The 24,364-nt window shown below is 40.5% G+C and overlaps 2 protein-coding genes across 6 annotated transcripts in view; both read right to left on the reverse strand.

The window, feature by feature from the left end:
- Window positions 1-11,847, reverse strand: cdca2 (cell division cycle associated 2). Of its 4 annotated transcripts, none has more exons than XM_026322394.2 (15): window positions 11,493-11,846; window positions 10,778-10,952; window positions 10,423-10,559; window positions 8,389-8,554; window positions 7,896-8,038; window positions 7,324-7,467; window positions 5,629-5,758; window positions 4,659-4,981; window positions 4,297-4,348; window positions 4,144-4,218; window positions 3,658-3,803; window positions 3,393-3,464; window positions 3,084-3,155; window positions 1,179-1,344; window positions 1-1,022 (listed from the first exon to the last, which is right to left on the reverse strand). In XM_026322394.2, the coding sequence occupies exons 2-15, from the start codon at window positions 10,950-10,952 to the stop codon at window positions 73-75; spliced, it is 2,751 nt and encodes a 916-aa protein (XP_026178179.1). In that variant the 5' UTR covers window positions 11,493-11,846; the 3' UTR covers window positions 1-72. The 4 variants fall into 4 exon arrangements, with proteins under 4 accessions (XP_026178179.1, XP_026178180.1, XP_026178181.1 ...); XM_026322395.2 differs by having other exon boundaries at window positions 3,658-3,791; window positions 11,493-11,845; XM_026322396.2 differs by lacking the exon at window positions 7,324-7,467 and having other exon boundaries at window positions 11,493-11,847.
- Window positions 11,848-13,598: 1,751 nt separating this feature from the next.
- The window catches only part of sema4c (sema domain, immunoglobulin domain (Ig), transmembrane domain (TM) and short cytoplasmic domain, (semaphorin) 4C), an 84,749-nt gene continuing 73,983 nt past the window's right edge, over window positions 13,599-24,364 (reverse strand). Inside the window, exons 13-17 of one of the 2 annotated variants that reach the window (XM_026322014.2) lie at window positions 21,745-21,860; window positions 20,648-20,805; window positions 20,018-20,109; window positions 17,259-19,768; window positions 13,599-14,699 (exon numbers count right to left, since the gene is read on the reverse strand). In XM_026322014.2, coding sequence (XP_026177799.1) covers window positions 18,873-19,768; window positions 20,018-20,109; window positions 20,648-20,805; window positions 21,745-21,860 — 1,262 coding nt within the window. In that variant the 3' untranslated portion in view covers window positions 13,599-14,699; window positions 17,259-18,872. Of the gene's footprint in view, window positions 14,700-14,956; window positions 15,410-17,258; window positions 19,769-20,017; window positions 20,110-20,647; window positions 20,806-21,744; window positions 21,861-24,364 lie in introns of those variants that run through there. The other variant, XM_026322015.2, reaches the window with a different exon arrangement.

Raw genomic sequence — 24,364 nt, forward strand, 5'->3', positions numbered from 1 at the left:
TATATGTAATGAATTTATTAGTTAGCCCCCAGAGTGTTAGCAGTCAGAGTCCCACAAAGTCAGTTGAAAGTGTCATGAAGCATTGTCTTGTGCCTCCACAGGAAGTGACGACTGGACAGATAGAGCATCACCGACTTGTCGGCCCTTAGTTCTCCTGCGGGTAACTCTACTGGATTCAGGGGAGGACAAAGGCAGCCAGGTGAGACCTGCACTGTTACTGCTGTCGGCAATTGTATTCTTATTCCTCAGGCTCCGGCGCACTGAACGCTGCCCTCTCGTGGCAACAATTTTAAACACATCTTCAAAATTAAAGTCTGCCTGCCAGGGGGCCAGGTCCATTTGGCCTAATCCCTCCTTTACCTGGCTGTTGGTGCTTGACTTGCTTTCATGCTGGCTTGCTGCTTGGTCTCCCTGTCCATTTCCCTCTGCTGCATGGCTCATCTGGTGATCCTCTACCTCGCCCCCAAGCTCCTGTAGGACTGAGGAGCTTACAGAGCTCCTCCTGCCTCGCTTGGCTTTTCTTTGCACTGGTTGTGCAGGCATAATGCAACTGGGTTCTTTCGCTAAAGGTGGGCACACATTCAAACCGGCAGCAGATTCTGACGTGCTGTTCCAGTCTATGCTGGGCGTATCTGCAGAAGTCTGGGCATTCAGTTCAACATGAACACCTCCCTGTTCAGGTACAGTGCTCTCCCATGGCATTTTGTTTGATTCTTCAAGTTCTGGAGTGGTTTGGTCTTTGCAGTGCTCCTCTGTCTTTGCACTAGTGTGGTCCTGAGGCTCCTGACTGAGCAGGCCACTGTCAGCAACACTAATCTTCCTTCTGTTCGTTCTTCTCTCTTTCACACTTGGGCCTGACAGCCTACTGCCTTTCCCTGTGATGCGCACTCTTTCTTTTACTAAGTGGGGAAATGTGACCAAATCTTCTGCAGGGGTTTCCAAGGCATTTGTCAAAGTGAAATCATCTGTTGCCTGAGTGCCACTAAGCTTTTCAAGGTTCAAGTGGCTCTCCTGATTTGGGCCTGTTGAGAAATGTGAAGCAAAATGACTAACTAGATTTTTTTCTGATTTTTAAAAAAAAGTCTGTAAGAAAAACAAATATGGGGGTTCCAAAGGGTTGTCCACACAGCAGCAAAAACAAAGTCAGCAATTATTACTTAAAACACTATTCCTTTTACCTGTGCAATTTATAGAGGGAGACTCCGGTGCTGCAATAGCCTGGCTAGTGAAGGACAGCCTCTCAGTGATGGGACTCAGGGTGGGGATCTTAGAAGCGTATTCCCGAGAGCCGTACAGGGAGCGGTCCACTTCCTTGTTCCACCGACGTGTCACTGTGGAGGTCATCTGTGGATAGATAATCTGCATTTATGAGAAGGTCTTTGCTAGAAATATTTTATTAGCTGGCTGGTATTTTTTGCACATCTTATTACAACAATTTTAAAAAATAAATATGGGGTAATGACAGATCTTGATACTCTCAACAAGTGCATGATGATGTTTTTAGTCACAGCTGGGCATTACTATTCATTGTGTATCATTTTTTCATACATCCATGACAAATTTCATATTAATAATAACAGTACAAAATAAAGTGATAAACAAACCAAAGTAAAAATACAACAAACTATTTACCCATGGCCTTAATTAAATTTCACCAATTCTGCCCACATTGTGTTGAGTGTATGGAAGAAGTGAAAATTAATTTGTTAAGCTGATCTACAAAATTCCATTTAGACTGATACAACTTTGCTAAAACAAACAAACAAACAAACAGTAAACTGACTCCAGTAATGTGAGGCACAGTTAAGATAGCTACACACTCTCCTGACTGCCTTGAAATGAGGGGTCTCTTTGATGGTGAGATAAAACCTTTATTAATCCTCAGGGGGTCTAAAGGTTGAGTCATGGCAACTGGACTTTCAGTTTTAGACCGAAACACTTCACCTCCCTCCTCAAGGGTGAAACATGAGGGGCACCATTACATGCCAACACCACAACACCCAGCATTAGAAGTCAAAAGGTACAAATAATACATATTCCATAGATATAGCAGTTTGTTTCAGGGATTAAATTCGTTGAACCATGGTTATAACACCTATTACATATAATTTAGTCATTCAGAAATTTATCAGGTGTCAGCACAAAAGAATCTCTAAATTGTCCTGTGAAGCACCTTGGCATCATAAACCTCGTTGCACTTTTTAGATTACTAAAAACACTGAATAGCAAGAAAATGAAGTATGCGCTCCATTTTCCTTCTGGTTCTTTTCTCAGTCTCTAATGAATTAAGAGTCAACCTAACAACTGAGCCTGCCTTTTTATTGACCATGATGAATGTATCCCACTACCAAGTACTATGTGTGTCTCCAGTGACTGATACATCTCAATTTTCTGTGCCACAGAGCTTCATTATTTTACATTGGTGCCACGCTGTACTACTAGGTGATATGTGTGATATATTTTAGGCAGCATGATTACTGTACTTTATTTTGAGTTGATCCCACATATGATGCTGCGGTGCCAAAGCAAAATAAACATATTCACTATTTACTTCTGTTAAGAGTCTGTTTAGAGAGTCAGACTGAAGAGACAGGGAAAACAGTTCCCTTTTTTTTTTTTGAAATTATTTTGCCACTTGTGACCTCGTTTTAAACAGTTACACTTTCACTAAGTATGAATGGTTTAGAGCTGAGAGACACAGTGAAGATAAGGACATCAGAAAGCACCAACACCAACATTGGTGGTTTGGTCTTTTTGTGAAATTTGAGTTATAATAAAATAAATAAAATACATTCTACCTTGTCAAGCTATTACAGCATGTAGGTTCTCCACACATGCAACAGGTAATGAATTCAAGGTTTAATTATAGAATTCTGATTCATGACACTGTGGCCTATGCAGGACAAACACTGGGGCATGTAAATGTACATACGCAGTGATGTTTTCTGTAACTCTGGCTAAGTATGTTGTAGGCCTTGTAGACTGTACAGCATCAGCTCCAAACAACCTCCCAGAAAGACATGCCTGCAGATCTCTTGGTGAAGTGGTGTATAGAGATATCTAACAACTTTCAGGCATCTCACCTTCATCTTCCCAGAGGCGGACTTGGCAGCAGACCGTACTGACCTCTTCACAGGTTGACTCTCCTCTGGCTGCTGGGGGAGCACAGTTTGGCATGAGCATACATTATACAGAGTGCAGTACCCCTAAACCCTCTCCAACATAATGTGAATATCGTTAGATGTGATTAAGTTCACATCCAGAAAACCTAAACATAAGGTTAGAACGGACCATGATATGAACATCTATTATTAAAAAAGACAATATTGTCTGGTAAATGTAAAATTCTCCAAGTGGGACCAAGCTGGGAGAAGTATTCAGTAATAGCAGACCTTTCTCTTTCGGCTGCTGGAGCGAGCTGGAGCTGCACTGGTAGTGGTAGAGTCACACTCTGGTTCTGGCTGCTATAAGATAAATTTAGAAAATGTGTATAAAATGGAAAATTTCACAGTATAGGATACTATAGAGGAATGTAATAATTATTTTAGCAGTTATTGTTACTGTATAAATGTGAAGCAGGGTGGTGCTAAGCCACATCTGGTGCACCCCCTATTCAAGAAAGCATTTAAAATAACTAAAGCTATAATAGTGGCAGACCTTTTTCCTTCGGTTGCTATGTCTGACTGGAGCTGAAGTGTCAACACCTGCTTCAGGCTGCTGCTTTTCTGGCAAGAATTCTGGCTCATCCAGGACATCAGTCTTGGAGGTTTTGTTGTGTTTTGTCTCAGACTCTGTGGAAAAATCTACAGTTTTTCAGATGAAATGACAGCTGGCTTGCTTTGAGTAGGCAATAATAACATTGATTCATATTTGCTTTTTTCTGGGTTACCATTGTGGTACATACATTTAATGGCGACAAACCTATGAGAAAACCTATGTTTGACAGGAATTTGAGAAGACTTTAAACCACATTTAATATCACTTCAAACTGATAAACCTAGCCTGGTTCAGCTACACGTTAAATTTCATGTCTAAAGAGTCTTATAGCTTGACACTCCCAACTGATCAGGAGACAGGAGAGGTAGAGAAGAGAAGAGGGAAAGACAAATATAAGTGAATAATGGAAGTATGACAGCAGTTTACCTGTCACAATCTGAGAAAGAGACTCCTCGTGGAAAGCCATGTTTAAGTTTAACGGTCTGGCTTCCCATGTACATTCTGAAAATGGAACAAAGAGTTTAATTACATTGTACTACAAACTGCAACTCTCAGGGTCAATGAACTGTAATATTTTACCTGTATCACTCATCACTACGCAGTCAATCTCCTCTATTGAGGGGAAAACGATCTAGGACAAGAAAATAATGAAAAACAATAATCAACATGTACAACCTAGACTAGATAGAAGAACCAGGATATGACCCACTAAGTAATATTTTTTAGCATTTATAAACAATACAATTATACATAATGTTTATACTGTACATGCAAAGAGAAAATGTGAACCTGGAAAAACAAAAACCATATGTAACATGGTTACACGTGTCAGGATTTTTCTGAAAATCTTGAATATCATGCACTACTGCTTCATCAAGGTTACCTAAGTGAAAACTATTATTTAAGGTGTGCACTTAAAACAACCCTGAGAACATATATACCTTTCCATCTTTATCTTCACTGAACTCTCCCAAACACTTGGGTCTGTGGTTGCCAGATTTTGCAAATATGGGAGAGGCGCCAAACACAGTGGGGCTGCTGAGGTCTGGCTGAGCTTGTGGTGTCTGGGCTTCATTTCTCTGCGGTGTCTTCAGCAGTGAGCGCAGCTGGAAGCTCCCACCTGGTGTGGGTGCTCGGGCTGGTGTGCCCCCCTTCTGTAATGGAGTGCTAGGGGGCAGGTTTTTATCAAAGAGCTCAGGAGACAGTGGCCCTCCAAAACGCACCTTCTTCTTCTTAAAGGTTGATGCCCCAGTAGAGTCGTTTCCTGCAGAAAGTATAACCTTGAATGCACAAATAAGCCACTTATGTGTGTTGCCCTTTTATATATATATATATATATATATATATATATATACACATTAAAAAAAGGAGATTTTTTTACTAACACATGGAAAATCTTGCAACCATATTACAAAAGAGAGCTACAACTAACAGACTAGTTTCCACTTGATTTCTATTTCAGAATGCCTTGAGGATCAATCAACCAGGATTTAAGATTTCTTCGATATTTTCAGGCCAGTTAGAGAAGAAAATAATGAAAAAACCAAACAGCAATTAATCAATAAGAAGATATTTTGATGACACACCAGTGTTTTCTATCTGAACTTAAGCTAATAATAGACTGGATTTAACAGTGTCAGACATATTAAAAGACCACCACTAAAATTAAGTACATTGCTTGTGAGTGATAGGTGCTAATCCATATATCATACAGCACTCCCTTTATACAGTAGCTAAAACAGTGTTCTCTTAACACAGAAAATCCATGAATTTCCTCTATGAAAAAGCAACTTCCTACATATAAAAGCCTGAATACACTGTGAAACTGTAGCATTGTGTACTGAGCCTCAAAGGCAGGGCTAAGCAAAGATAAAAGTCCAGTTAGTCTAGCATATGTTTTTTATTTTTTACCCGTGGACTTCATCTCCAGCAGAGAAGGGAAAGAGGATATGTGGAGGGAGGTGGCAGGCTGGGCTGGTGAGGAGGCTGCAGGATCATCAGGTGGGAGTTGGCTCAGGCTTTGGAGTTCAAAGGCATTGTTCTATTGAGAGAGAATACATGAGATCCCCCAACTTGCTGGACTGTGGTTCAGTGAACTTCACAGAGGGTGTTAACCGTTACTGAAATATAGCTGATTATAGCAGTAGGTGTGTTTGTGACATTCATATAATGAAACTCACTGTAAATGCTTTCATTACATTTCTTACCTTGCAACATTTAAAGGTAATTTTGGGAAATACCATTATTAAATTTTTTGTTTATAGAGTTAGATGACAAAACACACACATACCTTTAATTAACATATTCTGGGCCAGACCACTGGCCCTAAAAGAGTTAATGTAATGATAATATAGTTGGGTAACTTGTATTCACAAAATCAATATTCCCAACCAACTCAAAAGCAACTCCTTGTGTATGGCTTAAACAAACTAAACGCTTCACCTTCTCACAGAAGTTGGCGAAGTTGTTTAATGTTACTTGACATGGTTCAGTGAAATTCGTAATGTACTTCTGCTTGTTTTTATGCCTAGTGTACATTCTTTATAGGCTACTTTATACTATAATTAGTATAAGTATAAATGCAACTTACACACCAAAGCGACTTATATATGTTTTTGTTCTGTTCAATAAGGTCTTTTTGATAAAGCGACTAATATTCCAGTGTAACTTAGTCCAGAAAATAGGGTACAATTCTTACAGGTGGTTGTCCAAATATAAAACAGAAAGTGCAGAAGTTGTTGTATTTTCTCTTAACATAGAAAATAGACCAATATATGTTGTAGATAGAATAGGAATGAACATTTCTCAACACTTCTAAAAATTGTGCTTTTTATGTAGTTGCCTTAATAACGACAGATGATGGACGGTTTAGGGCAAGGCAGCACTTGCTGTGTGACCGTCATTGAGAGGCATGATTGGTGTTTGCCAGCATGTTGAGACTTTAGCTATATAAAATGACATGCTTCATTCAGAAAATCGTGTGCTTGGTAAGTTAATATTACAAATGTCATTTACTGTGACTTCACTTTAGCAGCCTAAGAATTTCTGCCTGAAATAACATCTGGTTATAACATCAATTATAGAACCATGTCTTTACTGGTTTTTAGTGCTGGGAGGTATGAAATTTAAAAAAACAAAAAAAACAAAAAACCATACATGACAGTATGTTTTTTTTTTCATGCATGACTGGGTGTTGCTAACCAGTATAACCAGCTAACCACATTTTCTCATCTGTCGTCTCCATCTTCACTGTCACACATACAGCTATGCATGTGTTTAGCAGTGCAACAGTGAAAAGGGCCCCCTTTCAAACAGTGTCACACCGCGTGCGTTCAGACCCTTGTGTAAGTTACATACACTATTGAGGTATGTTAAAAATTCATATCATAACAAATATAAACACCGATATTCGGCTTGAACCGGTATACTGCCCAGCACTACTGGCTTTGATGTTTTTTCCCATGTGGATCATGGTAATGTCATTCAAGCCAAATGGAATTATGAGAGCAGTAGGCTGTGTGTTTACCAGCATCTCTAATGTCTGTGAGTCATTTCTAAGCTTTGCATGTATGTGTGAGTGTATCGCAGCCTTGGTTAAGACCTAACCTGCTGGTTCTTAGTAGGGAAACAGGTGTGGAGCTCCAAGTCTACATGGGGTGGGGAAATATATACACTTTGGACTTCCTCCACAATTTCACTGCTTGGCAGTGGTCCTTTGGTCAAAACCGGTGTCAATGGTTCTTCATTCTCCTGGGAACATTAGTAAGGAATATTGACTGCTTTCATTGTTCTGCATTGCACCACAACAACAAGAGCATGTCTCTCATGAGTACAGAGAACATAAATTCATCAAACTGTTCTTTTAGTGCTTTGAACGCAATAGAAGATTATAAACCTGACACTGAACTTTAAAATGGAACTAACAGCTTAAGTTTAAAAAGCAAAGACCAAAAAGAGGCAATAATAAATAAATAAACACAATTCCCAGGTTTTAAATCAAAGGTTGTTTGAGAGTGCTTGTTTTCATTTTAAATGCATGTAATCCTGTGCAAGATCCACATTTAGACAAGAGTTAAAATTAATCTGTGGATTCAACGGAAGCCCAGTACAGAGACATAAAACCTTTTAGTTAAATTATTTACAGCAGTCAAGTAAGTTCAGGGACGGAGTGAGTGTACCTCCTGCTCTTTTAAACTGGGGAGGATAGGAGTGCTGGCCTCACTAATCTCCACCTCGCAGGGTCCCAGGCGCCTCCTCTTGCTGGGTGTGGGTGTCATCCTTGGTGGGTGGTTCTCCTTCCCGCTATCAAGGCTGGCGCCATCTTAAAGGAGGAAAAAAAACAAAAACAAAATAACACTTGCAAAAAAGGAGCATTACATAAACCCAGAAGTGGAATTTGAGGACACCTCAGTTATATAAAAATAAAAGCACTGTATCAAATAAACATATTAGGAGAAAAACATTTAAAAAATGTGATCAAAAGAATGTTTCACTTAAGAGTATTTAAGAAGCTAAACAAGCTCATGTAAAATGTTGTCAGAGTCAAGCTTAAACTGCACATTAATCCAGAGCCTTTGAACTGTGTCTCAAGACATCATAAAGAAATACTACTGGAATAGACCCGTAATGAGAAATAAAACTATTAATCCAATAGCATTGAGGCGGCCTCACCAGACAGATAATCTCTTGTCCTGATGCATCTTCCAGCACTGCTGTCCTGCCTGGGCACTGGATTACAGGCCTCACTCTCATCTTCATCCATCAGGCTGTGGAAAGCAGCTATCTTCTGCCTCAGAGTGGAGGCAGCGTGGGGAAGGAAGGGGCTACTTCTGACATGCTGAGAATTGGGACAACAAAAACAAACATATCTGCTTAGTAATGCAACTTGACAGGGCACAGACTTATGAAATTAAAGAAGTTTGATTACAGAGAAGCAGCCTATCAATCATATACTGCTTCTACACACACAGTTTAAGAATATTATGGTTTTGCTGATCAGTGCAAGTCATAGTTTGTCTCATGTTTGAGTATATTAATTCATTGTTATTCACAACAAAAAACAAGAATGTGAGATTTGACTCAAAATGTATCTCGTTATCACCAGACTCACTACCTGCACACTTGAAAGTTGGGTTTCACGGTGGAAAATAGCACTAAGAATCCACAGAAACTTCTTAAACCACTTCTGCAGCATAATGCTCTTCTTTGCTGTCCATTACATGCTCACTGTGTTATAAATTGTCTTTTGTAAACACACAGCTAAATGTAAAACTGTTATTTCATTCCTTAGCAGAAGCAACTTGTGTTTCTAAGCAAACTCACACCATTGGCTTAAGTTTTTTAGTGCCCACCTCCTGTTCTTTATTGGTCAGAAACCTATCTTCTGCAACGAATGTCCTAGCAGAGACATTATATAGAAGTTCCACATTTAAAAGCTTTAGTATAATTTTAGGCATAAACATTTCAACTAAATTAATATGTATAATTCAAAAACATTTTATGTTTCTCAATATATCATAATTTATCATATAGACCACTATGTTGATAAAACGAAACTAACAGCATCAACATAGGCTTTTTATGCTACAGAGACTTGTTACTATGAGAACTGCAATATTTTGAGATTTGAGATAAAGATCAATCTAACTACCATTCTCTTTCAGCCTGTGTATTTTATAAATACTATGTGTCAAATGACAAAGAATCTTGAATCTAACTGAAGAAGTCTCTGCACAGACTGTTCTAGACTGGTTACAACTAAACAAATGCATGTACAATTATACTGTCTCGTGTTAGTTTTTGGTACTGATCTGTCTATATATATATGTATCGGTCTGATTCTACCTTGTATGGTGAACAATGCTGGTGTCAGCTGTTTTTCTCGGATTTCATTAGTTTTATGAGCATGTACACACAAATAAGGCTTTATTTCACAACATTTATCAGAAGTTATTTGTCATTTAAACACTATAGTCCCACTGGGATTTTCAGCATTTTCCGTTCTGTTCCTTCACTGCATTAAGGTAAAGTCCAAGCATAAAGCTTCTGTCAATGTTAACACTTGCCTGGCATGCTTAATACTCTGAACATGGTTGCCAGCCCAGTGCTGTATCTGGACACGTTATGAGTAGTCCTATATAAGTATTACATGTGTTAGACAAGTCAGGCATGATAGCCATAATTTGCCCTCAGGTTCGCATATAGAAATGATTTTACTGAAGCTGATGTGAAATACCAAAACGTGTCTTTAAAGGGTACTGCAGCTACACTAAGTAAACTACTCTTTATCAATTTATCATCAAACATACCATTCAGAGTAAATATTAATTATTGCAAATTATAGCAATTATATAAAGTGAGTGTGCAGGCAGGTGTATATATGCAGAACTATGAAAACCAATGCTGCACTAAGTAGAATCTTCATAAGAGCCATAAAAATATTTTTAGTTTGTAAAAAGCAAAAAAACATTCAGCAACAGATTTCTGTAGTTTCATCTGCAATATCACAAATGTAGCAGATACAGCCCTTGTCTGTGTCTGATAAAGAAAAACAGAAAGTATGCTGTACAGTATCGCTAACATATACTGCAATATTGACCATAGAGTTCTGATCCAAAAGTTACACTCCTCTAAACATTGTGTCACACTCAAATGATGTGACAGAATTGCAAGATTTGCTCAAAAACATCCAAAGAAGCACCTCACCTGTAAAGTGTGGTTGGCTGGCGGAGTCTTCATCCTCTGTTGTGCAATGAATCGGATGAGAGAGTTTGTCTCTGGGGAGCCCCGAACACCAACGCTGGACCTCCGCCTTGCCTTTATTTGTGCCAGACGAGACTTATCTATAGCAAGACAGAGAACAATGTCACTTTAGTAATATTCAACTGGAGCTACATATGGGAAATACAACCTCTTGGTCTTTGATTCTATGGACCTGTTACTTTTAATATTGATATTTCTTTCTGGATACCTTAAATCCTAATATTACAAATTATAATTACAGCATTTATACACACATCGCTTGGTCTTTACCAGTGCTGGATTTGCACTGCAGAATCACCTGTGCATTTTGATGGTGATGATGACTGTGGGATAAAACTCTGGACAGAGATGCCAAACTGACATGGTGTGACCTCGGAGAAATTCATGGGGGCGACGGTGTCATTTGAGGCAGGAGCTGTGTCCAGCATTTTCTCCTGTTGACCTCCCTCAGTGTTCATCACTATGGTATCCATCTGCATAGACAATTGTGATTTACGAACAGCTGAAGCACAAGGACATGTGTCCACAGTCGCGTTAGTTCACGTTAGTAGGAGAAACTTGAAACTTGAAACGGACCACACCAGAGAAGTAGTCAGTCATCTTCTTTCCATAATATAACGTTGGTTTTCCCAAAGGACTCATCCTTGAAGGCCATCAGAGCTAACCATATTCAATCACCATTTTGCTATGACAAAACGTCACGTCAGAGTCCAGGAGGTTATAATAAAGGAGCTGGATGCTATCTGACCACACTAACACAAGAAAACACGGTGACTAACGTTACAACCAAACCTCCTTTTATTGAATGAACTCTGAGCTGAACACTACCAGTTTAGCAGATACACTAGAATCCCGTAGCATATCTACAGTACACTCGACTAGCTCGCTGTAAGTGGATGGAAAATGAAACAAACGCTAATTTATATATTTATCGTTAGTTTGTCATGGCTGGACGCTAAGCTAACAGTGGTTAGCAACTGTAATGTCAGTACCTAACATAGTAAAACACTTACCTTCTAAGTTTAACGCTAGCAATGGGTTCGCCTGCTGTTAAAAAAGTATATATCTTCAAAACTATAAAACACATATGTAGGTTATTGTGATATGTAACTACTACTTAGTTCAACACATGTTCCGCAAAATTAAAAACGATAAATATGTCGCAGAGGATTCAAATCTCGCTCCACAGAGGCAGCGTACAGATCCCTCCGCCTCAGCCCCGCTCGTAAACAATACACACTCATACAACTTCAGAAACACTCGATGTTTCATGTATTTGTTTTTTTAAATCTAAAATATGATAAACAGATCGGGTGGGCTGTTTAAAAACCTATCTAGCAACTGAGAAGCTATATCGTTGACAGGAACTAACTTCCTTTAATTTCCTAGGACTTGAAATTTACCGGAACTCGTTTAATACGAATTGGCCAATAGAAATTCAAGAAAATATCACGTGGTTTTAAACGGTCGCTGTTGGATATATGCCTGATTTGCTAATGTCAATACATCATATACTTTACCCGTTTATGTTCTCCTAATCAACACTGGTCCATGTTAAAAAGAAACTTACAAAATCCATCATTTTGATGCTTTGTGGTAAAATTTAAACAACGTTATTTCAGTGATACAGCTGGACTTGGTCTTGGACCCTCAATTGCAGGGCCCCATCTGCCTTCAGCTGTGTAAACCACACAGCTGGCTGGATGCTTGGCTGCATCCCTCCCTCAGTCTGTTGGTTCATAGCTGACCTGATGCTTTAAGCTGAAACTTCCCCAATCTGTCAACCAGACAGACATTTTCTTGCTGGAGATTATATAGTGTCACATATTGCTTTACTTCCTTTAAAATATATATAATAGAGGTGCGGGGTTTGTGCAACAAGAACAGGAAATTGTGCTTGTGTTCTCTGACTTGCTTATCATTTTGTTCTTTTAATGTTGAAGTTGTTGGAAATAAAATAAGGTAGCTTGATGTTCATTTGGGTATATGCAACAGCCACCAGTGTAGGCCAAAGTGAATAACATCTTACGAAAAGTAATTGAAATGTAGCTAACCACAAATATCCTATTTTATTGTGGTTTTTAATGGTTTCGACATTATTTTCAGCATACTCTTTATGATTACAAATTTAATTGCCAAACAGATTTGTAAACTGTTCTGTCCTACTCACACAACCTCAAACACACACAGAGTTCCTCTTTTTTTGAGGGGTTTTATGGTGCAGCTGAGTACACTAGGATCAGAAGGAACTGTGAGCCTCTCTCCACAGCTGGGACTGTTGACCACATGAAGCATGTGGTTTCTTCTATTGACACCAGGCAAGGCTGTGCAAGTCGATAGAAGCTTGACTGTTGTGTAGCACAGGCTGGGTAAATGAAACAACTCTAGACATTCACAAGTGGGCTCCTGCCCAAAAAAAGAGATGTTTGAAATTTAAAAAACTACAAGTGTTTCTTTTTCTTTTTAGAAATTCAAGTCTTAGTTTTAGAAAATTTAGAATATACCAAGAGGCACAAAAAATAGTAATCATGTTGAAACACAGCCATGAATTCGTGTACAAATCAACTTAAACACCAATACATATTGACTGGTTATCTACTATCATTCCTAAAATGTAATTATTATTAAAAAAAAAAAAAAAAATTATCAATAGTCAAAAAATATTCACTTCCAGGTCCTATGTAAGTGAGGCACTAAAAACACTAGATCCTACATTATTCATAATGCAACCCAGCACTTTATGGTGCAAGTTTGTCAAGAAGGCTTTCTGCTATTTATTTGTAGTCTCCAAGGTGAAGCTGAGATGACCCATATGACATCACTGTGACATATGAGGTTTTTTTTATATTAGTGTTGATTTGACAAATCTCCAGCTGACATTACTTTATCATTATGTTTTCATGGGCTGAGTAGTACTTCAGTGACTAGTAACATGACCTTTGTCCCCTGTATGAAATTGGATGTCTTTAACAAATAAACTCACACTTGAGTATCTCTCTATTTTTATTTGTGTATATATACACATATAAAAAATAAGGACATATGTACAATGATAATAAATATCAACATGTTTGTACAAGTGAAATAAGTTACTTAAAATATTTTAAAAACAAACATAAAAGATCATAAACAGACCAGCAAAAATGGAGCAAAACAAAACCAGGATGATAATGTAAATTATAATAGGAAAAAAACAGCAGAACTTAAATTCTATTCAATAAAAATATTAGAAGCAAACAGTTGTGTACAAACTGAAAAATATACAAATTTTACATTACACATGCATTTTTTCAAGCTTGAGACCTGTACTTTACCTTTTTTTTTTACCTTTTTTGTTTCTGCAACATGTCATATTAAAAAAGCCAAATTCTAAAAGGGAATTATATTAAGACATGTCCAAGTACCAGTGTAGAGCACTAATGTGCTGTCTGCTTCAGGTTATTTAACACTATAATGAGGACACATTTTAGATCAACAGCTACTTTTTTGGTTTTCAGGGGCTAAAATTAATAAATGGTCAAAGTTTTGGTACATAATTCAGCCTTACAAAAAGTCAGGGCATGAAGAATTGAGTCCAATGTATCACTACTGACATGTAAACAGGAAGCAGACAAGAAGTCCATTAGCCTTAAGCCTTTTTGCGTTTTGCTTGAGGGTGCAGATAAAATATGCAGAAAGGTTGCAGACATCAGCTCAATGTAGCAAAGTGGACGGACTGCTGAGACTTCAATATTGATCTAGAATCGAATGAAATTAATTAAAGTATTTCAACAAGAACAAAAGCAACTGCAGTCTACTTTGGCTTATCCAAAATGTGAAGAGGCACAGAAAAAGTAAACATGTTGAAATGCAGCCATGAATTCCTATACAAACCTTGAGCCATAAAATCAGACATACTTTTAGTTTTGATTTTTTTTCTTTTGTTTTCAAAGAGAGCATTAGTCTTCCATGATATTAGTGTCTGTAAAAGTCCAAAATGATCAATCAAAATGATGCACTTTTACAAGGATGATCATATCAAAGATGTACAGTCCACTTGCAGAGGATCATGCAACACTAGCTGATAGCTAAGTACCTCTTCAACCTTGGGATCATTTTGATATTCTACATCTCTCAGCGCTCTGTACACAGTGCGACAAAACAAAGAATCTTTGTCCTGCCCTTTCTTCTTGCTGTGCTCTGCTCCAGACAGACATGTCCCAAAAAAACAAAAGCCAGCCCTGGTGGAAAAAGAACAGAAAGAGGACAACATGATGTAAAGTGCATATCAACAAAGAGCCAAAACATTAGGCAAAATATGAATTTATCCATCCATCCATTGTCTATACCCACTTATTCCTTAACCAGGGTCACAGGTATCAGCTGGAGCCTATCCCAGCTCTCTTTGGGTGAAAGGCAGGGGTACACCCTGGACAGGTCACCAGTCCATCAGAGGGCAAAATATAAATTTTTCACTTTCATATTTTACATTGGCAGTCTTCAGTTTTAGTGAAATTAGATCTGAAAGTTGGCTGTATTTCTTAGGGCATACATCATCCTGGAGCAGATTGGCCTTTTTAGTGTAATTGAGTGTAATTAAAATAATTCACTTTGGTACCGCATTATATACTGTTCCACTACAAAATGACATAATTTGTTGGAGTATAGGAGAATTTGCAGCAACTAAACTGTGAAACTAATGACGTGTGGTTCTGTCACTTCTGAGTAGGGGACTGTTATGAAAAGGTCCTGTATATTGTCTGTATATTGCAAGTAGAACTATGTCATTAAACTGATGTTTCAGTCCAACAGAGTCTTTCTTGGGTTAATGTATTTTCTTCCTTGTCATATTGAAACATTTTTTTAAATAAAATGTTCTAGCTGTGAGCTCTGGGCAGTGAGCTGGCCCTCATCTTATGTCATGAAGGTCACTTTTCTGATGCATCTGTCCCTAAAGATTTTAATGAAATAGTGAACAAAGACAACTTTCGATGAGAAGGAGACTGGTCAAATGCTGCAGAATATATGATGTAACAAGACCAAGGATCTACCAGCTTGCTAACAGTTCTGCGAAGCTGTACATGGACACAAAGCAGTGCTTCAAACGAAATGTTGTCACACTAACATGCTGATGTTTGGTAGATAAAATGTTTACCACGTTTGGAGCTTTATTCATGCTAACATCTGGGACAAACAAACTAAAGTTGAGACTGCACAACAAATTTGTTAAATCAACTTGAACACTGACGAGTTTAGTGTGTAGTGGTAATGTCATTAATTTTAAAGCCATTAGGCCATAAATCTAGCATGTGACTAATTCAAATATTAACTTGATGATAGTGATAGATGACATGTCAAGCAATCACCAAAGTTACTAGGACTTGTCATGAAGAGTAACTGAAGGGCTGTCCCAATTCATCAAACAGTTCTTTAGATCGAGGGTGCCCAAACCATGTTCCTTGAGGGCCACTGTCCTGTTTGTTTTCCAACTGTCCCTGTCCTACCCACTGATGATCTTTGCACTTCTGACTGAATGAATGCACCTGAGCAGCAGTGAGTAGGACAGGGAGAGTTGTAAAACAAGCAGGGCAGTGGACTGAGGAACATGGTTTGGGTGCCGTGCAGTAAAGATAATCACTTAGGACACAAGTGGTGGACCAGCTGACCAACACTACCCCAACACTACCATATCTACAGCCAGCATAGCTAGCATAGTCCTGTCTCTACCAGGGACTACATTCTCTCCTCACATAAGAAGTGCAAGGAGTAGATGATATGATACCATATTTGGCTTATTGAATACTGATTTGAAAAAGTTTTTAAAAAAACAACAACTCTAAGATACATCATTGGTATTGCATTTAGGATTAGTTTGACTTAACATAAAGGATGGAAACAGGAAACATTCTTGCTCTGTCTAAAGTTAATTCAAAACCTACCAGAATCTCTACAACCTACAAATTAACACATTGCAGCTTGTTTCTGCTCTTGGCCAAGAAACTGTCTGGCACATAACCTCCATGTCAAACTGTAAATTGTTGTCTTACACATTTGTTTTTGTTTGGACTAAACAAAAAATATATTTTTTTATTAATATAAAATGTTATTTTGTGAGCTATTTTAGCCATTTACACCTTTATGCTAAATGTCTTTTAACTATAAATTTATATTTAAAAGATTGATATGAAACTGGTGGACAGCACAGTGGGTGAGTGTTTACCACTGTTGCCTCACAGCAAGAAGCTCCCAGGTTTGAAACCCATCAGGGGCCGTTCTGTGTGGAGTTTGCATGTTCTCCCTGGGCTTGTGTGGGTTTTCTCCAGGTACTCTGGTTTCCTCCCACAGTCCAAAAACATGTATGTCAGGTTGATTGGTGACTCTAAATTGTCCATAGGAGTGAGTGTGAGTGTGTGAGGTTGTTTGTCTCTATGTGGCCCTGTGATGGACTGGTGACCTGTCCAGGGTGGACCCCTGCCTTTCACCCAGAGAGAGCTGGGATAGGCTCCATCAGATCCCTGGGACCCTGGTTAGGAATAAGAGGGTAAAGATAATGGATGGATGGATATGAAAATGGTATTGATTTTCTCATCTAATTCTTAGAGAAAAAAATAAGTATGATGTTATTATCCAACATGTTGAATTATTCCTTTAAGCGAAGAGTTGAGCAAAGAGACGGCCAAATAAATAAACTAACTCATTCTCAAGACTACATTAGCATTCAGACCCAAAAAGCTAAAGTGGAAATTGTTAGAAAACTTTTGAAATCTTTTTTGCATAATTTTAATTAGGTGGAACAGTACCTTTCACTGATTCACAGCTGCTTTACAGAGCCATCATGGTGGTTATCAGTCTGTCTGTCCTTTCTACTGTACATCACTGTGGGTCTTCTTGTGTGATTTACAGTGATCTTCCTCGGCATAAGTCCACAGTAGCCCCGGGTCAGTCTCTGGACATCGGTAAGAGGGAAGGGTTTCAAGAGGTTTAAGGGTGCATCACCCACACACACACACACACACACACACACACACACTTTAGTCCAGGGTGGTTGGCATTCAGAGGACTCTGAATCTGTGTTGACGTGTGTGTGTGCATGTGTGACAGGGGCAGTTTCCTTCTTGGCAGTGCAGGTTACCACCCTCACATGAAATATAAAGCACTTATTGAGACATCCATAGCAGTCTCAACAGTGAGGGTTCAACTACATTCTCCATGCCTAATGTCTTCATGTCAACTTCAATTTGGAATAAAGTGTGCAATTACTGTTCCGCTGCTAAGAGCTGAATGCAAATAGCCTTGAACAAACATCCAAAAGGGCTCAACCAAAACCCTTATCTGTTACACACTTTAACTCCAATAAATGTAATTTTCAGTGTACTTGTAGTGTCTTGGACTTGGAGGTGTGTTTCAAGGTCACCGTGAAGGGTTTCATGAGAAATGTAAGCGCTTGCCCTCACATTGTCATTCACAGAGGGGAGCCATAAAGTCACTCCAGCTGAACACTGCTGTAGTCCATAAGACAAAGAAAAAGAACAAGAAATGTCTTATTTCAAGACAACCATCGCAACAAATTAAAGTGGTTGGGATTGGAGGACATTCTCCAGGGGTAAATACAACATGGGGAAAAAATACAAATTGAGCAGAGAAAGTCTTGAGAGATTGTCCTTAATTCAAAAACCCCCTTGTGTCTTTCACCGCAATTCACTTCATTTTCCATTTAATTTCCTCTCTTTGTCTCTCGCTCTCTCTCCTCTCCTCTCTGTCCCATGCAGAGCACCTGCAACAGGGACATGATTGTCGTCTTGCTTCAAGATTAATTAGTCTTTTTATACTGCTCTCACACTCTTGGCTCACAAATACAAAAAGGGAAGACAAGCTTCCAGTTTTTAAGTGCAGTAAGCTGAAAAAATCTCAAAGGAACAGAGGGACTGAGAATCAGTTCAATATTTCCAGTCGGTTGCATTTGCCATTCGTCAACTGGTTTCAGCGCAGGAGCTAAAAGCCTCACTTGGTCCGCTCAACATAAAAGAAATGTGCCCTTCAGAAAACGTGTAACGCCATTTGTTTCATTTCCATGCTTGAGGTGTCCTCCCCTGCGTTCAGCCTTTTTAAATACACAATTTACACAAGTGGCGACTGCACAGTGAAAGCAGAAAAAGTCATAACCATGACTGCATGTTGCCCAGAACAGAATAATTATAGGAGTGCATGTTGGCGAACATGGTGTGTGTATACTTAACATGCTGTGTGCTATAAATGTTTACAGTGAGCCAAGCAGGCATTGGCAGAGCGAGAGAGAAAGCACGGTGAACTGACAGTGTCACTGAAAGAGAGCAAGAGAGCAGGCATCCTCAAAAGGAGGGAGGTAGGTTGGTTGTTTTGTTTTTCCAACTCAAGAATGGAGATGGAGGACAGGCCTAGACGGATGACTCCTCCGGGTTTGCGTCTGGCAGCACGCTTCTCTGCTGAAGAGTGCGCCTCAGCTCTTCCTTGAAGGGGCTGGAGTAGTCGTTCCCACCCATGCCAAGGCCTCCCAGCCCGCCGCCCCCAGCACCAGCCCCACTAGCCCTCTCCTCCCCTGCTGTGCTCAGGTTGAGGCGGATGTAGCCGTTGCTACCGGAGCCTCGGATGTTGGTCAGGCTGAGACGGCTAGGGGAGTGGATGGGCTGGCCAGGAATGGCGCTGGGTGACGCCGTGCTGCTGACACTGCTGGGCCCCAGGGCGTGACCGGGAACGATCTTTAGCGAGCCATCTGAGTAGTAGTAGTTAGCACCTGTCTCCCAGAAGCGATCCTCATCAGTGGGCATCTTGCTGGGCACAAAGGTGGGTGGTTCTTTGGGCAGGGTGATTGGGTAGACCAAGGTGCTCTCAAGAGGCTTCATGTCAGCTCCCTTTCCCAGTGCCAGCTTCAGCCTCCTGCGCAGATAAAGAGCTGCTACAAGGAGCATCAGGCATGCTGCTCCAAGGGTAATGACCAGCACCCAGAAGAGCCCCATGCTGCTGTCTGGAGCCCGGGCCTCCATGAAGACCGGAGCACTGGCCACTACGGCAACCTGGTAGCGCTCTGTTTGAAATTTGACCCCCTGCTCCTCGGAGTAACAGATATAGCGGCCTGCTTGCATCTGGCCTGCGTCAGGGATGACAAGGGCCTTGAGGTTCCGGTCGAAACGTGGCCCTCCAGCATCGGAATCACTAAGCTGGAGCTCACGGTCGTTGAGAACCCAGTAGGGCTGAGCTAAGTTGGAGACTAGTTGGCAAGGCAGCACCATGTCAGACCCCACCACCACTGTTACATTCCTCAGTCGTGAGTGCTCTGTGGAGGGGGAGGAGAGATGGAGGAGGGTGGAGTGAGGAAGGTACAGGACACAGGAGTGGAGGTTAAGTGTCATCCATAATAATTCCAATTCATACTCTACAGTCAGCTCTCTTCTGCCTAATTCAATTTATTCAGCTCAGTCCAAGTGTATTCACTGAGTCCATTCTGTCTTTGCTACTGCCTTTCTCCTGCACTAACAGTGACTTCCCACAAGAGGCCACTACTGAGATGTGGCCCCAAACTCACCAGGGCTGGGAATGGAGATGGGCTTATCAAACTTGGGTTTTCCACGACTGAACCTTTCCAGCATGAGATCCTGCGACAATGAGGAGGTAGATCTGTAGGGAAAAGGGCAGAAAGCACAGTGGAACGTAATAAATGATCTTTGAGGGATTTGTCCAAACTGAGTTTATGTACGTGTATCATTTCCAAATTTTAGCTACAATGACCTTTAAATGTAGTTATTTAGACTGATAGGTCAGCTTTTTAGTGAAATATCATGCTTCCGCTAGTGAGCAGGAACGTCCAGGGACAGCTTCTCAGTACATTTTTATGGATACATTTGTTTAATAAGGCTGATCTGGGAACTCATAGCATGTGAACTAGAGATTTTAGTAAAAGTCTGTAAAACCTGCAGTGAAACTAGCTTCACCATGCTGTAAGGAGCTGTTTGTACATATACAATTAAAATATTTATATGGGTTTCAGTATAGAGCTGAAAGGACACAATATTTAAATCCTGTTTTAAAGTCTTGTTCAATATTTGTATTTAGCAGCTTCCTTTAAATGTGGTCTCACCAAGCCTCCAAATACCTATAGTGGGTGGCAGCTAGTAAATAGTATAAATCCATGGGTACACATATGTGCTCTGCTTACCCGCGGTGGAGGTCAATGCGGACACAGGCCCGACCCTCACTGTCCCAAGCGCAGTAGGGGTCCCGGGCGAGCAGACAGTCTGGCTGAGACTGATAGCGGCTGCAGTTGGCTAAGGGCAGCTGGAGAACCTCAGAACGAGAGCCGATGTACAAGTACTTCTAAAGTGGTGGTGAGAGTAGAAGTGGGAGAAACAAAGACAAAGAGCAGATCCAGCCATCCATCCAGAGACAGAAACCAGAGAGAGTTGAAAAACAAGAAGAAAGATAAACAGAGAGAGAGGGGTAGAGTGATTCATTTAGGGGTTAGAGGAGATAATGGGATAATCACTCTCAATTACAATAACATTCACCCCCTCTACCCTCTTTCAATCCAATCTGGGTTGCACTATTTTCGCAAAAGCAGTTATAAAATGTCTGGTTGTGGCTAAGCCAGCATTAATGAGATAAGCAGTGGGCTTTAGGGCTGGGAACGCCCCATCAAAATGGCATCGATTTGTGGACTGGCCATTGTAGAACCATGGGGACATGGCTGGTGTCAACACACACAGGCTCAGTTCACAGGGCTGGGAGATTGAGAAAACAACAGGGGCAGAGGTTCGATTCCACACAGTAGTGAAGGGTTGTAATTACAGTTGTTGTGAAGAGGATGCTGGATTCAAGAGGCAACACTTGATTTGAAAAAGGTCAGTGTTGATAAAAACATCTGCTGAGTGGCACCAGGCCAATGGCATCATGCTGACAGCTGCCCTGTTGTCAATGGACCTTTGATTGTAAGGGCATTAACAGATCAACAGAAGTCAAAGTCCCACTGTTACCACTGAATAACAATGAACAAGTGACGCAAGAGGAAAGAGGCTAAACTAAAACTGTTTTTAAGGAATAAAATGTAGGTCAGAAATATACTAGTTGTCCTAGCCAGAGAGGAGATTCCCAAAACAACAAAGGAACTTTGTAGGATATCTCTCCTGAGAGACCATTAAGATTCATCTGTCAGAAAGACAGAAAACATTACTATTCAGGTGTCCATGGCAACAACATGCACAAGCTTCATATAGTGAGTGGGGGCAGATGGAGGCTCAAAACTGGTAGTGTCCTTACCTTGGAGTGGGAGATAGTCAAGCTGTCCACTGGCTGGGGTGTCTCAAAAAGCTGGATCTCCTCTATCACGTGAGTCTCGGAGCCCAGGATCACAACCCTCTGCAGCCAGCCCTCCGCTGCAGCACATGGAAGAGGAAGAAGAGGAAGAAAAAGAAGAAGAAGGTGGTCAGATCTTATCGCCTCTGTGTTATTCATAAAAACCTTCAAATCGAAAGATTGAATCTTCTCAGGGAAATGTTTCATGAAATGCGCAAAAACCTATACTGTCAAACAGATCAGGACACACCATTAAGGGCCAAAAGGCTCATTTAAATAAATCAGATATGATATTATAAACTATCAACAAATGCACCTGTGACTGCACACTAGTTAATTTCAATAATAATGATATGCTCTAATAGGTTTATCCATTCACCTGTGACTGCATACTGCTCATTTAAATATTAATGATCAGCAAACAAACACCTGTGCCTGCACAGTATAGATGATACTGATACTTTATATTCACACACACCTGTGACTGTAGCGAAGTCCATTCTTTTCATTAAATAGTTATTATAATATATTCTAATTTACAAGCACACTCCTTTGATGCCGTAAGTTGATTTAAATATTAAAGCACAAGCTGAAAATCATCATGTGTGCTTGCAACAACTCTGTTTAGCTGAGTGTCACAGACTGTACTGATATACAGTCAGCTGTGCTCCTCCAGACGTACTTAATGTTGACTAGGTTGAAAAAAAAATCTACCTATAGGTAATTTTAATGCTTAAATCTGAGATGTCACAGCAGAAAACGCACAGGTAAAACTATTATTAATAGAATATTAATAATCTTCTTCATGCTGCCTTAATTTCTTTTACTATTCTTTTCCTGTTACAATGTAAAACTGTCTGCCGTGAAAAGATCTAATAAACACACTAAGAAAGCGCTGCCCACAAGAACAGGAAACGCGTGGTCACGTACATCATAACAAATGCACATACTGGAGCTATAGTGTCATCAAGTTGTCTGCAACTTTCATCAACTTCAATTTGTGAAACCTGAACAGCAGCTGCAACACAATTTCATGCTACTCTGCAATTGAGAAAGACAGAAAATGAAAAAGAAAACAACTTCTACTGCCTGAACTTACGGCTGCATTGCTTAGTCCAGCTCAGCAAGAAACTATTTAAAGTTGAATTTAAAAGAGCCATGATGCTGTTCTTGGCCTTTAAAGGCCTCCGGTAAAGGTAACACTATCAGAGACAGTTGAAGAGTTTCTCGAGCCGTGGGTGGGGGAGCTGATGCTGGAGGAAGAAGAGAGATCCATTGCTTCTTTCATGTAGGGCATTGTGAACAAGTTTAGATCCCCTGTGATGAAAGGCATTTCAGGCACAGCTGGTGGGGTGACCTTGATGTGTGTGTGTGTGTGTGTGTGTGCACGCGCGCGCATATGTGTATGCATGTGTGCGTGTGTGCGCATGTGCATGTGTGCATGCATGTGTGCGTGTGTGTGCACGCGCGTGTGTGTAGATGAAATAGTGTTACATGCTGACATGTGCTTTTTTGTGTGATACTTTCGATTAAGAGACTGCCACAGATAATATGACAAAATAACCTGGGAGCCAATTGAAAGCTTGAGAGAAGGAAATACATGTACACACATATATGCACACACACATTCAAGCATAGAAAGCAGCAGGCATATCATCACACTCGCCTCTCACAGCGTCAGGAACCAGTGTCGACTAATCCCTCAATCCCGTAGCCTGGTATTTCTGAAAAATAGTCTCGACAAGCACTCCCTCTCTTTTCACATCAGTTGTCGCTATGCTGCAGCTAATAGCTAATCAAGCCTGCAGCCCAATTGGCACTATGAGCGCACGTCTGCCAAGGGCCCTGTTGAGTTTGTGCTGTGAAGCACGACAAGCGGGGATGACTGCACTTGGCTCAGGGAGTGTGAGTGTGTGTACATCAATTTGTGAGTGTGCCACACGTGTGTGTGTTGGTGAGTCCATGTGTGTGTCCGGGTTGGCCTCCCCGCTTGCCAGCAGAGAAGCCCTGAGTCCGCTGTTGTCACACTGTCAGTTGCCACAGTCACTGCTGTGATCTGAATAGTAAGCAGCTGAGCGTCTCTCCATTCAGGAGATGGGCTGCATTCAAATTCACATTCCCTGGAATCCGCTGTCAGATCTGTGTTCTTCAGGATTAAGGATCTGGGAGAGCTGGCTGATTTCAGATTCACTCCAAATATGACACCTGCATACAGTATGGTCCCAATGGCTACTGACTGGTGATATTAATTAAGATGCGCATAAATAGATATTTCCTTTGATGCCTGAAGACGGATCTCAACATGCAAATCAAGTTCTTAATTGAAACCCAGCTGAAGTCTGGCCAGATGGTATGTTGTTTTGTGCCATCATACCTAATGCCAGTACCTGTCCCTGTCTGCTGCCACGGCCTGTAAGCTCTCATCTCTTCAACAAATGTTGTGTGCAACTCCCCTCAACCCACACAGACACACGCTCATCCACAGTGGCTGAATCGGGGACTATGAAAAAAGCAGCTAGAACGTATTTTTACTGCTGCAATGAGAGAACACCTCACTGCAGAAGGTGGGCAAAATAACAGAAAC

This window comes from Mastacembelus armatus, chromosome 9 (assembly GCF_900324485.2).
Source record: "Mastacembelus armatus chromosome 9, fMasArm1.2, whole genome shotgun sequence".
NCBI lineage: Eukaryota > Metazoa > Chordata > Actinopteri > Synbranchiformes > Mastacembelidae > Mastacembelus > Mastacembelus armatus.

Coding starts and splice junctions, on each gene's coding strand:
- cdca2 (XM_026322394.2), bottom strand. CDS start 10,952: ATGGATACCATAGTGATGAACACTGAGGGAGGTCAACAGGAGAAAATG. Junction 4,982..5,628: donor GCTGGAGATGAAGTCCACGG/GTAAAAAATAAA, acceptor TACTTTCTGCAG/GAAACGACTCTACTGGGGCA. Junction 1,023..1,178: donor TCCCTCTATAAATTGCACAG/GTAAAAGGAATA, acceptor ATTTCTCAACAG/GCCCAAATCAGGAGAGCCAC.